General features: G+C 43.6%; 1 protein-coding gene and 1 pseudogene across 1 annotated transcript in view; one reads left to right on the top strand and one right to left on the bottom strand.

Annotated features, from left to right (window-relative positions):
- NSG2 (neuronal vesicle trafficking associated 2) overlaps positions 1–10925 on the bottom strand; it is a 55917-nt gene extending 44992 nt beyond the window's left edge. The window contains exon 1 of the mRNA XM_060146569.1: positions 10797–10925. Coding sequence (XP_060002552.1) covers positions 10797–10925 — 129 coding nt within the window. The remainder of the gene's footprint in view (positions 1–10796) is intronic.
- A 3362-nt stretch (positions 10926–14287) lies between these two features.
- Positions 14288–14858, top strand: LOC132518597 (large ribosomal subunit protein uL11-like; annotated as a pseudogene).
- Positions 14859–17214: the final 2356 nt, after the last annotated feature.

The raw sequence follows: 17214 nt of genomic DNA, 5'->3' as shown, positions 1-17214 counted from the left end.
CTCTCAGTAATATTCTTTGACCACTCACTCCTCCTTAAAAGTCCTCCTCCCGGGTGCATGGTCTTCTCCCCGCTCACTGACCAGCCCTCCTCAGGTTCCTCCCGCCCTGCTTGACTTCTCAATGTTAGAATCTCTCAGGGCTAGGTCATGGGCATGCTTCCTTCCTACAAGTCCCTTCTGAGTGTTCTTACTCCCATCATTTCCAAGTCCATCTTTATTCTCATAAGTCTCAAATTTACATCTCCAATTCGGACCCCACCCAGCACTCAGATTACCCTACTGGACATTGGCCCTTGGATAGACACACATAAATTTACCATGTCCCCAGCAAAGCACTTGGGTTCCCTGACCCACTTTCCCCAACCATCTTGCCCTCAACATTCTCTTCCCCGTGTAATCGCCAGATAAGAAAATAGCAGCATGATACGTCATTGTTTATGTCAAGTCATATACAGGAATCTCTCATGACCCGTCCCTTCCCTTCAGTCTCCAAATCCATTCCAATCACCAGTTCCTGCTTCCTCAAAAATTTCTCTCAAATAAACCCATTTGTCCAGTTACACTGACAACACCCTAATCCAGAGCATCATCCTCTCTCCGCGATCTTTTGCTCTGACAGCTTCCTTGTTTCCGTCCTTGCCTCCCCAAACCCAAACAAAAAGAGATTTCTAGACCAAGAGAGCATCATAAACCAGCAAACATTCAGAAGACATCCAGGAGGCTGGACCTGGGAAAACCACAAAGAGGTAGTTTTGAGTGGCCAGGGAACTGGGCAGGTGAAGTGAGCGATAAACAGAGGCTCTGAATGCCATGCCTAGCATCTTGAAGATGAACTTGAGAACAGTGAGGAACTGAGGAAGGATTATAAACCAGAGAATGGCTTTCCAGGTGTGCATTACACGTAGAGGAAAAGCCTCTGGCACAGTGAAGATACGCTGGAGAGATGTAGAGAGCAGGAAAAACCAGCCCTACAGTTACTGGAATCAACCAGCTATTGGGCATGTCATGGAGCGTGGTGTGCTGCTCCCATGGACTGGAGCCAGAAACAATTCCCTTCTATAAAAGGAGATATAGTAACAGTCAATTTTTTTTAGTACTATGAAGGGGAAAGCATAAGAAATGTTAGCCAATCGTTATTAATTGTACCTTGGAGGAATCAGCTTGCATACGCAAAGGAAGAGAGAGAAGAGAAAATAAATTTGCAAAGAAAGGGTCTATTTTCTGCAGCTGAAAAAAAAAGTGGAGCAAAACAGAGCCCTGAGCTCCTTGATTAATAACAGAAATGGGAGGAAAAAGTGGAGAGAGGGGAGGAAAAAATTCTTTCTACTCTTGTTATTATTAAAAGTGGGGTTTTATAGACACTTGGGAGAATGAAACTCCAGGTTTTCAAATATCATTGTGGATATGGGCAAAGAAATAAACTTGTTTTCTTTTCATATCAATACATCAGTCCCCATTGTTCGGTCAGCAGCTGATATGAAGAACATAATTTAACATAATTGGCATTGTGAAAATGGGATAAATTATTCATCCCAAAAGGACCCCTCATCTGGATATATTCCCCCTTTGCTGGCAAGGCCAGATAATACATGGTGGTTCAGATGGTGCAAAGTACAGATCATAAAAATTTAAAATACTACTTCCCAGGATTATCAATAATGAAGAGGTTCGTACATGGAGAGGCCCCAGGATTGGCAGGAACAATAAATAAAAATGCAGAAGTGCTGACAAGGAGCATGATTGTATTTTTATGAGCTGGACTTGCACAGGCCAAAAATAGACCTAAGCTGTATCCTTCGGCTCATTCCTGCAGCAAAGAGAGAAGTTCGGGGCAGTACAATGAAAGGCTAGCCCCTGAGCACCCCTTGTGTGCCAGACGCTGACCTACAGGCCCTACTGATGTGTCCTCAGTTAGTTCACACAACCCCCCTCTCCGATCCTCACATCTCTCCTTTAAGATCATTATTATTCTCATTTTTCAGATGAGGAAATTTAGCCTTAGAGACTTCAGTCACTTACCTGTGATCAAATGACTGGTAAGTGGTTGAGCTGGTATCCAAACTCAAGAACACGTTGCTTTTTTCTATCATTTTTTTAAGGTACCCACTATGTGCCTGGCACTGTACCAAAAGCTTTACATCCTATATCTCTGTAAATCCTCTCAATCACTCTGAGGTAGGACCGATTATCCCCATTTTATAGGAACCTGAGTTTAAGGGAGCAGAAATGACTTCACAACCTCACATAACCACTAAGGGGCAGAGTCAAGGCTTGAATCTGAGCTTCTGGCTCAGATCAAGTGCCACTAGTAAGGTCATCATTCAAAACTCGTAACACTCAAACTCTGATCCTATGGCACCTGATGCTCCATAAACGCTATTAACTGAATGAACAAATGAATGAATTCTTCCTCTAAAGAGACAAGGTGAAGTCACCCCAATGGGGCCTGAGTACAGAGTTGGGAACCTTCTCCCATTGACTGCCTCACTCCTCAACCCACACTCCATCTCTTTGCGTTCGAGTCTTTCCCTGGACCCTTGAAGTTTGGTAGTGGGCCCAGAACACAAGGTAAAATGTCAGTGCTCAGAGTACATGAGTGACAGTGTTGTCCAATCCCACCCATTCACCGACGGGGACATGGAAGCCCAGAAAGGGAGAGGGATTTGCTGCAGGTCACACAACAAGGCAGTGTCAGAAGTAGGACTCTAGTATGGACCTGCTGACTCCCAGCCCAGGGCTCTTTCTGTGGAATTGAGTCTCTTTTACTTGCTGGGCCTTTGATTTCTCAGGGCAGAATGGAAGTCTGGCCAGTATGGCCTCAAATGGATGGTCTAGCCCAATAAGTCTATGACTCTCCAACTCTCAGGCAAGGCACAGAATTGGGCAAGGTGAGCGACTCTTCATTGACTCCTACAGGGACGGCCAGCTCCTGCTCTGAGTAGAGGCTAGCTGCCCGGGGCCGGAGTCACTACAGCAAGGCTGGCCCACAGCTCTGCCACCCAGGCCTGTCCCCTATAGGGCAAGGTCCAGCCCACCTCTCTGCTCAAGCCTTCTTACAGCCTGGGGCCAGCCCCGTGCACTTCAGGAAAAACAATCCTGATTCTGGGACTGAACTGATGATGATGATAACAGCAACAACCATAAAAGCAACCTAGCATTAAGCAGTTACTCTCTGCCGGGCACTGTGATAAACATTCGATGTGCATTTTCTCATTTTACCCTTTAAACAATTCTTAGAGGAAGATATTGCTGTCCTCGTTTTAACAACGAGAAAACAGAGAGACAGAGTGGTTAGTAAACTGGCCCAGGGTCACACAGCGAGTAGGTGGTGGAATTAGGATTCAAATTCAAACTGCATTGCTATAATGCATGTGCATCTATACAGACCTCCCTCTACATGCAGGGGCACTAGCTCGTTCCACAGTGGTCTCTCCGTGTGTGAACGTGAGCAAGTAAGTAAGTCACTTCAGCTCTTTGAGACTGTTTCACCATCTGTGAGATGGAGGTGATTTTTTAAAAATAGAAAATTTGATATATGCTCATGGTAAAAAAAATGTATGAAAATTGTAGAATAAAAGTTTTCAAAGGGACCCCAACCACTCCATCCATACTCTAACCATCTAATGGTTTCTTGTGTGTCTTTTCAAGACTATTTTATGAATTATAAGAATGAAACATACACACGTGTTTCCACAAATGGGATCACTCCATACCACACTCTTTAAAGTTGTTTTAATAGAGCAATGTGTCTGTTGCTTTTTCCACATTAGCGCAAACACAAGCAAATCTGTCTCATCCTCATAACAATTGCTTACTATTCCACATCCATGCACCAGGGTTTGTCCAACCACTCCAATCTCATGGATCATTCCAATTGTTCTCTCTCTCTCTCTCTCTCTCTCTCTATGTGTATATATATATATATATATATATATATATATATATGCCTTTGCATACTTGAAAAACATACCCATAGAATAAATTCCTGCCAGTAGCAAACATACCAACTAAATAGGATATACAGTTTAAATTTATAAACAATATCCAAATACCCTCTAAAAACCATTGCATCCCATTATATAACCAACCGGAGTGCAATGAGAAGATCTGCTTTCTCCCAGTGTTAGCAACACTTGGCACTATTACTTTTTTTTTTTTTTGCCAATCAGATAGGTAAAAATTTATGTTTCATTAAAATTATATTTTCAAATTATAAATAATTTTTAATCTGCTTATAGGTCATTTTTTGTCTATTTTCTGGAATCACCTAGTCAAAGCCTTTGCCCAAGTTAGGGTGATTTATAATCTTGTGAGTCTCTGAAGAGCAGAACGAGGGGGCTCAATGAGCCTGGAATCGGCAGAGACGTGCATTCTCTGCTCCCCAGGGAAAGGCTGACAGTTCTCTGATCCTGTGTATCAGGGAGAAAAAGAAACCCTCTAGTGAAGCCATGAGAATGACCAAAAAGGTATGGAGGACTCAGTGACAGGAGCAGCATCTCCTTTGCCCAACATCCTTCCAGATCCGTCCTGTCGGACCCCTGCTCCCCCGCTGTTGAAACCCCATCCTTCTCAGCATGTCTCACGTTTACAGTCATCCTCCAAAAATGTCACCTTCGGTAGACATATTCCGAATATCCAGTGAAAGAAAGGAAACTCTATCAATGAGTACCATCTTTGTGCCATTAGACAATTTTCACTTTTTATTTTTTCCTCACAGTAAGCCGGTTAGGTAGCTATTATGTTCATTTTACAGAAGGAAAAAAAAAAAGCCCAGAGATGCCAAGCAACTTGCCTAAAGCCACACAGTACATAATTAGTTTAGCTGAGAGTTGAATCCAAGTCTCTAAGACAACCAAGCACATACGCTCTACCACACAGAGTGAAGGGTGCTAAACATCAATAATTGATATTTTAATGTCTGTGTTCCTTTCCTCCCACAAGCAGGTGAGCCAACGTCCTCTAGGATGTGTAAAGACTTAGTAGAAAGGAAAGGTACATTTGCTTAGAGCCTGGCAGCTGGCTTGATGAATACACAGTTCATCTGGGGCTTTGCCAAGGTGGGGTTGTGCCGGTCTGTGGCTCGCTTTCCGCAGACCAGCCATCCCTTAGCTGGCATTTCCCAGCACTCTTGGGTGCAGATCTTGGCTGCACTGTTTTCTTTTGGTGTGTCCTAGGACAGCATTCCCCTTCTCTGAGCCTGTTTTGCATGGTTACAACCTCACAGAGGAGTTGTGGGGACATCTGGGTTATCGTGGTCACTTAGGTAAACCAAAGGCACGTCCTGGAAATTGGTATCTACAGACTGATGTTCCAGCTTCTCAAGAGCTTGCTCCCATGACCTAGTGAGAGCCATCAGACTGCTTAGATTCAAGTGGAAAAATTAAGCCCAGCCTTACCCTAGGCAAGGGGCAGGGGGCCTCATTCAGCCAGCATTTCCTGCTGTCCGCCCTATGCCAGGACTAAGGGTACAAAGATGAGACAGAGCCAGGACCCTCAGGCCTAGTAGGAAAAGCTCCTCAGTGCTGACCCAGCACCAAGTCTCCATCAATCCATCCACCTCCCCATTTCTGCTGCCACCGTCCTAGAACCCACCACCACCATCCCCTTCATGAGCACAGCAGTAACCTTCTAGCTGATCTCCTGCCCCCCACTCTTTTCTTCCACCGTACATGGCCAGGGCTGGGAGGTTGGTGGTACTGCAGGAAACCCAGTAGCCTCTGTTTTGGGGACATTTCTCTGGTGCTGCCTCATTTGGAAGATGGATTGGAGAAAAGAGGAAGAAGAGACCAGGAGACCAAGCGTGAGTCCCTTGGCCCTAGGGTGGCCCACTGCAGCCAGAGGAATCTTCCTAAAATAGAAATCTGATCTCTTCTTTAAACCTCTTCAGAAAAATGCATGGGGCCCCTCATGAGCTGGTGCCCACCCCACGTCATCTCCCAAGTCTCTCCCCCTCCCTCAGCTGACCCAGCCAACCCAACCTCCGGACTGTTCCTCCCATTCCCTCAGTGTCTGTCCACATGCTGGTCCCTCTGCCCCCTACTCCCTTTACCAACCCATCCTCCATCTCTCAGCTCTTTCCTCAGAAGGACCTCCCCTGGCCATCCTGCCATCATAATTTAATCCCCTTAAGTTTTTTTCTTTTGCGGTATGCGGGCCTCTCACTGTTGTGGCCTCTCCCATTGCGGAGCACAGGCTCCGGACGCGCAGGCTCAGCGGCCATGGCTCACGGGCCCAGCTGCTCTGCGGCATGTGGGATCTTCCCGGACGGGGGCACGAACCCATGTCCCCTGAATCGGCAGGCGGACTCCCAACCATTGCGCCACCAGGGATGCCCAATCCCCTTAAGTCTTAGCGTCTCTTAACAATACAGCACCTTATTCTTTCCTTAATAGCCCTTCTTGCAGTTTGCATCTCTGTATTTCTATTTGTGTGCCGGCTTGTTTGAAGTCCCTCTGCCCGCAACGGCCATGCCTGACTTTTCATGGCTGTATATGCATAGCTTAGCATAGGGCCTGGCACATAGAAGTGCCCAATAGACATGCTGGATGAGAGGGTGAGTACCTTCCAGTGTAATAAGTATAACCTTAGCTATAATTATGGGTGGTCAGGGAAGGTATCCAGGAGAGCTGCCATCTGAACTGGGTTTAGAAAGATGAGCACTGGCTTATCAGACAGGCAAAGAGGCAAGGAGAGCATTCTGGGCAGAAAGAATGGCATGGGCAAAGAGGAGGGAGCAAGAAATACCCTGGAGAGTGTAGAAAATTCCAGAGCGGGGTTTCTCAACCTCAGCACTGTTGACATTTTGAGCAGGGCAATTCTTTTTTTTGGGGGGTGGGGGGGTGGAATTTTGTGCATTGTGGGATATTCAGCAGTATTCCTGGCCCAAAACATTCCTCCTCCTATTGTCACAACCAAAAATGTCTCCATGTCTCTCTGGGGGGAAAAGTCATCCCCAGTTGAAAACCACGGCTCTAGGTAGTTCAGACATGCTGGTGTTCAAGGTACAAAGTGAGGAGTGATAGGAATGGAAGCCAGGGGGGCAGATAATGGAGGACCTGGAGTGCCAAGGTCAGGATTTGAGGACTGTACCCTGTGCGGGTGACTGGACAGGCTTTCCCTGGGAGAAGGACTGGTCACAGCTCCAGAGGCACTACTGCAGGTGAGCTGTGGAGGATTGATTAGCGTGATAGAAGAGGTGGGGAAACAACCACGAGGCCAGCCAATCTCGTCTCCTAAGGCATGCACAGTCCCGCTAGCACTGGGTAGGGAAGGAGCCCTGGAGGCCGTGACATTCTCTCTGCAGGATCGCCCCAGGCCCCACCTGCATGTCCAGGAGAGCTCAAGAAGAAGCCATGGCCGTAGATGAGGGAATGCGGAGTTTGAGGAAGCACTGCCTGGGGATGGGAGGCTTCTTGTTATCGAAGGTAGCACCGTGCAGAGGGGAAAGCTGTGGTGTCAGGTGCACCGGGGTTCCAACCCCAGCTCTTCCACTCTCTCTGTGAAGCTTGGACAAGTCACTCCATTGATCTGAGCCTCAGTTTCCCCAGCAGTGAAATGGGTGCACTAACACCCACCTCACAGGGCTGTTGGGAAGATTAACTGAAACGACAGCTATGAATGCCCTGCACGGCCCATTCCTGGCCCAGAGCAAGGGTTTCAGACATGCTCGTCCTCACTGCTTAGCCTCCAAAAGCTTTTCCCCAGAAACTCGCATTCCATACTAAAGAGTATGTAGTGAACAAGATAATTGTCAGTATCACACACCAAGCACACTCCGTATTTTACATTTTCAAGAGGAAAACCCATGATGTAACATTGGGGCTAAATATACTTCTTTCTGATAACCTCTTTAGCTTCAAACCCTCACCATCTGGCTGGACATAGTGAGAGAGCTGACAACTGTGTCAGAACTCACCTTGCCTTCTCTACAGCCCCTTGAGGTTGAGTCCCCCCTCTACCCACAAGGAGGCTGAGGCTGAGGCAGTTAGAGAACCTCACTCAAGTCCTCAGCCAGGGTAGGCTTATAAAAGGTAGAGCACTGAACCCCCCAAGAGAGGGGCTTCCGAGTCTGTGCTGGTAAACACAACACTGCTCTCAGCATTTGGCTTCTTGAGTGGAATTTACTGTTAACACGTCTGTTCTAATGTCAGGGGAAAAAACCTGGTTTACTCTTGTAAATATTATAAAATCTAAATCCTAGCACAGAAAACTCACAGGAGTTGAGCTGAGGTTGGTGACGGAGCTCTTGCTAGAGTCCAAGTTTGGGGACTCCCAGACCAGCTGGCTCCCTATTCCTGCTGAGGTGGAAGGTTCTAGAACAGCACTGCCTGGGCTCTGGGTTCTCCAGATTTTACCAGGAGGCTTACCAACTCTGCGCTTTGGGAAGTGACTTTACCACTCCATGCCTGAGTTCTATCGTCTTTAAAAACTGGATCAAAGTAGCAACTCCCTTATTAGGTCCTATTAACTATTGAAAGGATGAAAGAACATTGTGTGTGTGTGTGTGTGTGTGTGTGTGTGTGTGTGTGTATGTACTTGTGATTTACAACAGCATCTAGCATTTAAGAAGCACATGAAAATGATAATTTTTATTCTCTTATGGTTAGTTTTGTGCCAGGCACTTTATTTATAAGACCACATCTAACTTTGCCCCAACCACTGTGAAGTAGGTGTGATCCTCCCCACGTCATAGAGGAGAACACTGAGGTCCACCTGGTACAAAGACTTTATCATGAACATCAGAGTGAGTCTGTGATGTGCCCCTGTAGCAATGTGTCCCTTTAGGGATTTGCATCTTACAGGATACTTTGGTTTGCTTTCCATGCATGCAAGTCCACAATGTATTATCTTCGGGCTTTGGGACATCTGGACCAGATGCTCAGTGGTTATCAGGTGTGTCTCCTCTCTCAAGGAAAGAAAGAAGCCCTTGGAAGTGGGAAATGGGGTGGGGAAAAAGGGGAGACAGAGGCCACGATATCTCTGGATGACCCGCAGATGTGTGTAGAGCTAAGAGGAGAAGTGACCTCACCCCAATCCCTTTTCCTTGCATACCTGTCAGGGACATACAGATCTTCGAGACTGTAAAGGGTAAAGATTCTTCCTGAAACTTCACGAAACCTTGAGAGAATATTCCCTCTGCTTCTTCTCAATCTCCATTACATCTGGGATCAAATTCCATCATTGCCACTTACTCCTTCTGTGAATTTGGATAACTAACAAAATTTCTCTGGTCCTTCACCTTTTGCCCACAAACGTGGATGTATAATCCCTGCGTAATGTGCATCTAACACAGTGGTGCTCAACTTTGGCTACACACAGGAGTCACCTGGAAAGATTTAATTAATATTGACACCAGGGTCTCACCCCCAGAGATTCTGATACAATTGCTCTGATACAGATATCAGGATTTTCAAAGGCTCCCCGGGTGACTCTAATATGCAAGTCAAAAACTGAGAACCTCTGCTGTACAGGTAGCCAATACCCAATTACTACTGTTCCTTCACATTTCTTTAGTGCTAACTGCCTGTTCAAATTTTATTTTCAGAAGGTCTTACCAGTTTCTCAGAATGGCTCAAGGATTCTTTATTTCTGCCACCCTTATGCACATTTTCATACTGACAACCTCTGCACTTTCAAAACAGATGACTCAACCCTTAGCCAATCAGCCAGGACGTCTATCTAGCTTCGGCTCCTCTTCTGTTCATTGGATAGAGCCAATTGGTTAAGACACACAATGCCCTCCTGGAGATGCCGATGAGAAAAATCAAACAGATGGAATGGTCCATTGTTCACTCTTCAGCAAGGGAACCTCATCATTTGCCTCCAAAGCTCTCTCTTATGGTAGGTAAACCCTCACATTGTAAAACCCCAGGTTCTCTCAGAGGGATCTTAAACAATATCCTTTCTCCCACCTGTGTCCGTGGGCTAACTCCACCACTTTTGTATAATTGCTCACCTCCATTCCTCATGGACTACTCCCATGTCAGGAGACGTGCCATCAGCCAGCCACTCATTTCCAGCCACGCCCCCGCCAAAGACACTCTACTTCAGTCATGCTATTTCCCCAAAGCTCTCCATCCTTTGCATATGTGTGCCCTTTGCCTTAAATGCCTTTTCCTCCAATGGTCTACCCGGGAGGTTTTTACTCACCTTTAAAAGCCAAATTCAAATGTTCTCCTCTGCAGCTTACCTAATCTGTCCTCCCAGTCCCCTCTCTGCCACAACAGGGTTTAGTTTTTTCCACTCCTGTGCTCTCACAATCTTTGTAATGCTCAGGCACTGCATTTACCATGATGCTTTATATTAATTTAAGCGTTATCCTGAATAGGGATTTCGTAATGTGTCTTTTTATAACCAACTTGCAGCATAGGAATGGGGCCTTAGGAGGCGCAAACTAAATGCCTGCTGGACTGCATCCAATTCTCTGTCCTCAAATCTGTAGCAGTCAATTTTTGAAACACCTTCCCAAAATAATCAAGACAATTTTCTCTTTCATCATCTAGAAGCTTATTAGTATTCATCTACTATGATGGAACTTTTAAGAGGAAAGATTATTTTCTTGCCCATGTATGTATATGTGAACAACAAAAAAAAATGTATAAACACTTACCATAAATCTGAAATAACATAAGAGATGTCATGTCTCTGGAAGGAATAACTACATTTTACAAGATAGGGAATGTATTTGGCTGATGAGGGAATGAAAGGGTTTGGGGGAGGTGGAATTTTTTGCTGCTTTATTTCCTGGGAAGGGGGGAGCATGGGGGGGCTGATGAGGAAAAGAGCACCTGCTTTACCTTTTCCGGAGCAGGTAGCTGTAAGTGATTAACCTCCAAGGGAGTGATGAGAGGGACGGTCTGGAAGCCATCCTCAACCGAAGGCGGCTTGGTTCCCTTCTCACTGGGGTTACTGTTCAGCTTCACCATCCTTACGCCTTTCTTCCCAGACCTAAGGCAAGCAGTGGGATTCTAGTTACAGTGGGAAGTGAGGCAGGAAAACAGAGCGCTGACGACAGAGAAAATAGCGCTGTCCTCAACAGTTCCACTCCAGCAGCTTCAGTGTACAGATCAGTCATCGATCTTCCGCTAGATTTCCTGACATGATTCCCATCATCCAGTAAAACTTCTTTAATCATCCAGATATGCCACCTACCCACGGCACTTGAGAGCCTTCAAATTTGAGAAACTCAAGGAAAATCCTAGGCTCACGTACAAAATATACAATCTTAAAAAAATATCCAAGACACTAGAGCTAACATAATCATATAATCTCAGTGGAAAGCTTATTCTTAGTGAAAAAATAAATCCTATTATTCTGGGTCGCCCTGCAGTATGATAAATTTCACCTTACCATCTTGGTTGCTATTTTATTATGTTGTTGTTTTTTTTCCATTAATCTCCCTAGAATACAATAAATACATTCAATGCCCCTATGTGTAGTGTACCCTTTGACTCAATATGTAGGTTGTACAGGAGATACAATTTCCTAAAACAAAAAAGGTTTGGCTTGAACCTGATCCTGTTATTCAGCCATGGAATGCCTCCATTTCCTCAATAGCAAAGGGCCATTTTTTTTTTTTTTTGGTTCCATGGAAAGTTAGCAATCCCCATATTGCAAGATTGCCAACTAAATAAACAAATCACATTTATTTCTTTCCAGCTCCCTTGGAAGTGAAACGGTGATCCCACCCCAGCCCCAGAAGCCCAGCACAACTGAATTTTTCTTGTCAATCCTGCTGATGGAATGTTATTAGACAAAATAGGATTGTTGTGGGAGTGAAAGGGAAAGGGTTGGAGGACATTGGGGAGTGGTTTATAGCAAAAACAAATGCCTACTTACTGCGCTGCACTCTTGAGGGGTCAGAGCAGATTCAAGCCAATTTGAAGAGGAGGAGGTCGGCCAGGAGTCCTCCCTCCTCAGCCGGAGCTTGTGGTGCTGAAAGGACAGCGCCTTGCGTGCGTCTGGAGTGAGAGCTTCTGAGAGCGAGGCGCAAGCGAGCGGGCTCCTCGCAGCTGTCTGCCTGCTTGCTTGCTCGCTCGCTCGCGCCCCCTCCCACCGGGAAACGGGCTCCCACACCATCTGTCATCTGGCACCACCTGCTGTTTCTCATGCATGGCCACAACCACAGGATGGAACAAAATGGTTTCAAAAAAGTGGGAGGGATTCTGGCCATAAAAAATAAATACGCACCATATTATAAGCAATCCTTGAGCCTTTAGAAAAACTGGAGAAGGAGGCACATTCATTAGGAGAACGGACCACTCCTAAGATCCTCCAGAACAAAATCATGAAACAGAATTGTTCAGGACCTGCATCGTGCTCTGACCTGTGTAAGGAGAGAAGGAGAACTAATATTCATTATCTCCCATGCAGTGGGGACTTTTCCAGGCTTTTTCAGACTATTTCCCTCATTGGCAAATTGTGATTTCTAAGAGTACCTACATGATGGGGTTAGTGTGAGGTGTGAATGTGATAACTTGGGGAAAGCATTTAGCTCAGAGCAGGGTGCTTGGCAAGCAATGCATAAACATAAGCTCCTATTCTCACAATGCTACTGTCATCATGCAGGTCAGCTAAGGTCACAGAGCTGGTATAGCACCAGGAACTGGGATTTGAGCCCCGATCCATTGCTGTCAAAGTCTGTATGCAGTCCATGACATTACGGGGCTTCCAGGTTGGTGTGTGGAATCAGAGAGGGCAAAGTCCTAGTGTCAGCTCTACGAAATTCTGGCTGTGGGGATCTTAGACATTTTGCATTCACTCTCCAAGACTCCCTTTCTTTATCTCTGATAATAACACCTCCCTTGTAGACTGGTTGTGAATATGAGAAGAGATTGCACTCAAGGAAACCCCTTTTAGTTCAGGGACAGGGATCTGAATGGCTGAATTGTTTCATCCCTGGGGGTTGCTCTTACATGCTCTTCAAATCCTCCGAGGTCAAGGCTGTTTCCACTGGTTTCTCCCAGCTGTGTCCAAATCACATTCGGCCATTCATTCCCAGCTGCAGTGCTGTTTATGAGGCACTTCATGAGGTCTTGGCATTAGTAATAGCATCCCCTTTCACTTTCAAAAGTATCCTGGCTTGCACGATAAATTATTTGGTCACCTTAGCTGGTGTTCACATACTGAGCATATAGTCTCCTAGCTAAAAGGCCTGGAGAAAACATATACATTACCTGTACTGTTTAGGAATGAAATGTGTGTGTGTAAAAAGAGAGAGATGTTTCTGAGACAATAGAGGCTCTACTACATCAGAGCTGCATAGGGCACCTCTGTTAATAGAGGTATGCATATATATGAGAAGGAGGTATTCCAATAAATGTTAGTCCCCCACTCCCTGCTTTTCCAAAGACCTGGAGGATTTTCAGGTGTAGGCATTGACTAAGGACAACAAAATGTAGACAGCTACATGGAAACAATTGTGAACACTTGTATTTGATTCTATTATTGCTGCCTCCAAAGGAAAAGGGAAGTCCCTTCAACACCGCTGGTGATTGATTCACAAGCAGAAACTGTGCCTTTAATAACTCTAAGCCACAGGCCCTGAGAGTTTAGTAAGGTCCAGGATAAGGGCCTGTCTCATGGAAATGGAAAATCCAGGCTTCCTTATATGTGAGGACAGGAGAGAGGGTGCAGAAAGAAACAGGGGGCCAGAGTGATGTGGAGAAGCCCCTTGTTGAAGAATTATATTGAGGGGCGCTAAATATAATAGACTATTATTCTCCTGTAGAGCTCTGAAGAAGATGTTTGACAACTGAAAACAAAAATTATGATATTTTCTGATGAGGTCCTCCAAGTATGTAGACATAGATGTAATATATTAGACAACTGCAACATAATAAGTGAAGGATAAAGGGACCAATCTGGTGGTAATATATATTCCACTTGAAGTGGTAAAGTACTGATTCCAACTAAACTGTGAAAACTTAATTATGCTATTGTAATCACTAGTATAACCAAAAATATACTGAGATAAAGTCCAAAATGTGATATATAAATTTAAATGGAATACTAAAAAAAGTTCAGATAGCCCAAAAGAAGGCAGAAAATGGAAAACAGAGAAACAACAACAAAAAAAAGAGAGAACAAGCAGAAAACAAATAATGAAATAGTAGACTTAAATTCAAACATATCAATAATTACATTAAGTGTAAGTGGTCTAAACAAACCAAATAAAAAGAAGAGTTTGTCAAAATGAAGGAAAAGCATGAACCAAATATATATTGTCAACAAGAAACTCACTTCAAATAAAATGATACAGGCAGGATAAAAGTACTGGCTCAGACTTTCAGCTCAAAGGAAGACAAGGTGTAACTCTCTTCTGTCCTCCCACCTCTGGGTTCATCTGACACTAGCTGCCTCTGTCATGCCACCCAAGTGTGACCTCAATGAGATCAAAGTCATGAACCTCAGGTACACCTATGAGGAAGTCAGTGCCACGTCTTCCCTGGCCCCCAAAATCATCCTGCTGGATCTGTCTCCAAAAAATGTTAGTGATGACATCACCAAGACAACTGGTTACTGGAAGGGTCTAAGGATTATAGAGAAACCATTCAGAACAAAGAGGCCCAGATTGAAGTAGTACATTCTGCCTCTGCTCTGACCACCAAAGTCCTCAAGGAACCACCCAGAGACAGAAAGAAGCAGACAAAGAGTAAGCACAGTGGAAATATCACTTTTGATGAGATTGTCAACATTGCTTGACAGATGCAGCACTGATCGTTAGCTAGAGAACTCTCTAGAAACATTAAAGAGGTGCTGGGGACTGACTAGTCAGTGAGCTGTGATTTGATGACCTTCATCCTCATGGCATCATAGATGACATCAACAATGGTACAGTAGAATGCACAGCCAGTTAAAAACTACAAAGGAAAATATTTCACTAAAGGATTATTTGACAACAACAACAAAAAAGGTAATGAGATGGAAGAAGACGCATCATGATAACGCTAAGCAAAAGAAAGCTGGAGTAACTATGTTATTATCAGACAAAGTAGATTTCAGAGCAAAGAAAATTACCAGAGATAAAGAGGGACGTTACATGGGCTGAAAGGGTCAATTGACTAAGAACACATAACAATCCTACATGTGCATGAACTTAATAACAAAGCTTCAAAATACATGAAGCAAAAACTGACAGAACTGAAAGGAGAAATGGGCAAGTTCACAATTGTAGTTGAAGGCTCAAACACTCCTATCTCCTTAATTGAAAAAACAAATTAAAAATCAGCAAGGCTATAGAACAGAGTTTCTCAGCTTCAGAACTATTAACATTTTGGACTGAATAATTATTTCTTGTGGGGGACATGGGCTGTTCTGTGGACTGTAAGATGTTTAGCAGCATTCCTGGTCTCTACTACTACGTGTCAGCAGCATCTTCCCCCAAGTTGTGACAATCAAAAATATCTCCAGACATTGACAAATGTCCCCTGAGAAAGAAGGGCAAAACCACTACCAGTTGAAAACCACTGTTATAGAAGAACTGAACAACATCATCAACCAACTGGATCTAATTGACATGTATAGAAAACTCCACCCAACTACAGAAGAATATGTATTATTTTTAATTGAACTTGGAACACTTACTAGGATAGACTATATCCTGAGTTACCAAGATATACTATATCCTGAGTTATAAAACAAGGCTGAACACAGTTTTTCAAACGTCCTCTGACCATAATAGAATTAGACCTGAAATCAATGACAGAATGATAATGGGCAAGTCTCCAAACACTTGGAAATTAAACAGCAAACTTTGAAATAATCCATGTGTCAAAGAGAAAGTCTCAAGGGAAATTTAAAAATGTTTTGCACTGAACAGAAATGAAAATATGAGATATAAAAATTGGGGGAGTGCAGCTAAAATGGTGCTTAGAGGAGACTTTACAGCATTAAGTGTGTATAACATAAGATAATAAAGGTCTCAGATCAATAATTTAAGCCATCACCCAGAAAAAAAGAAGAGCAAAATAAACCCAAAGCAAGCAGAAGGAAAGAAATAATAAAGAGCAAAAATCAATAAAATTGAAAGCAGAAAAAACAATACAGCAAATCAATGAAACCAAAAGCCAGTTCTTTGACAAATTAATAAATCAGATAAACTTCTTGAAAAACTGACAAAGAAAAAAGAGAGAAAATACAAATTGCCAATATCATGAATGCAAGAGGGAATAACACTACAAAGCATACAGACATTAAAAGGATAATAAAGGAATAATACAAACAACTCTATGTACATAAGTTTGATGAACTAATTTAAATGGACCAATTCCTCAAACACCATAAATTACCAAAATTCACCCAAGATGAAAGTATAACCTGAATAGTCCTAACTATTAAGGAAATTGAATTTGTAGTTAAAAATCTTCCAGAAAAAACAAATCTCCAGCCCCAAATGATTTCACAGTGAATGCAACCAAATATTTTTAAAGAAATAACACCAATTTTACACAATCCCTTCCAGAATATAAAAGAGGAGGGAAACAATTCCTAATTCATTTTGCAAACCCTGCATTACCTTAATACAAAAACAGACAAAGACAGTACAAGACAAGAAAACTACAATTCAATATACCTCATGAACATAGGTGCAAAAATCTTCAACAAAATATTAGAAAATCAAATCCATCATTAGACAAAAAAAATGAAACACCATGAGCAAGTGGGCTTTACCATGGGGATGCAATTCAATGAGAAAATGATTTTAATAAAATTTAACATTCATTCATAATAAAAACTCTCAGAAAATTGTGAATAGAAGGGAAGTGCCCCAACCTGATAAAGGGCATAAGAAAGAAAGAGATAAAGGCAGGAAGGCAGGCAGGAAGAAAGGAAGAAAGAAGGGAGGGAATGAGGTAGGGAGAAGGGAGGGAAGAAGGGAGGAAGAAAGGAAGAAGAAGAAAGAGAAGGAAGGAGGGAGGAAGGGAAGAAGGAAGGAAGAAGGAAAGAAGGAAGGAAGGAAGAAGAGGGAGGGAGGAAGGGAGAGAGAAAGAAAGAAGGAAAGAAAGAAAGGAAGAAAGAAGGAAAGAAGGAAGGGAGAGAGAGAGGGAGGGAGGGAGGAAAGAAGAGAGAGAAAGAAAGAAAGAAGAAAGAAAGAAAGAAAGAAAGAAAGAAAGAAAGAAAGAAAGAAAGAAAGAAAGAAAGAAAGAAAGAAAGAAAGAAAGAAAGAAAGAAAGAAAGAAAGAAAGAAAGAAAGAAAGAAAGAAAGGAAGGAAG

This window comes from Lagenorhynchus albirostris, chromosome 3 (genome assembly GCF_949774975.1).
Source record: "Lagenorhynchus albirostris chromosome 3, mLagAlb1.1, whole genome shotgun sequence".
Taxonomy (NCBI): Eukaryota; Metazoa; Chordata; class Mammalia; order Artiodactyla; family Delphinidae; genus Lagenorhynchus; species Lagenorhynchus albirostris.
The sequence above is the reverse complement of the archived record's forward strand: the minus strand, read 5'-3'. Positions and strand labels throughout refer to the sequence as shown.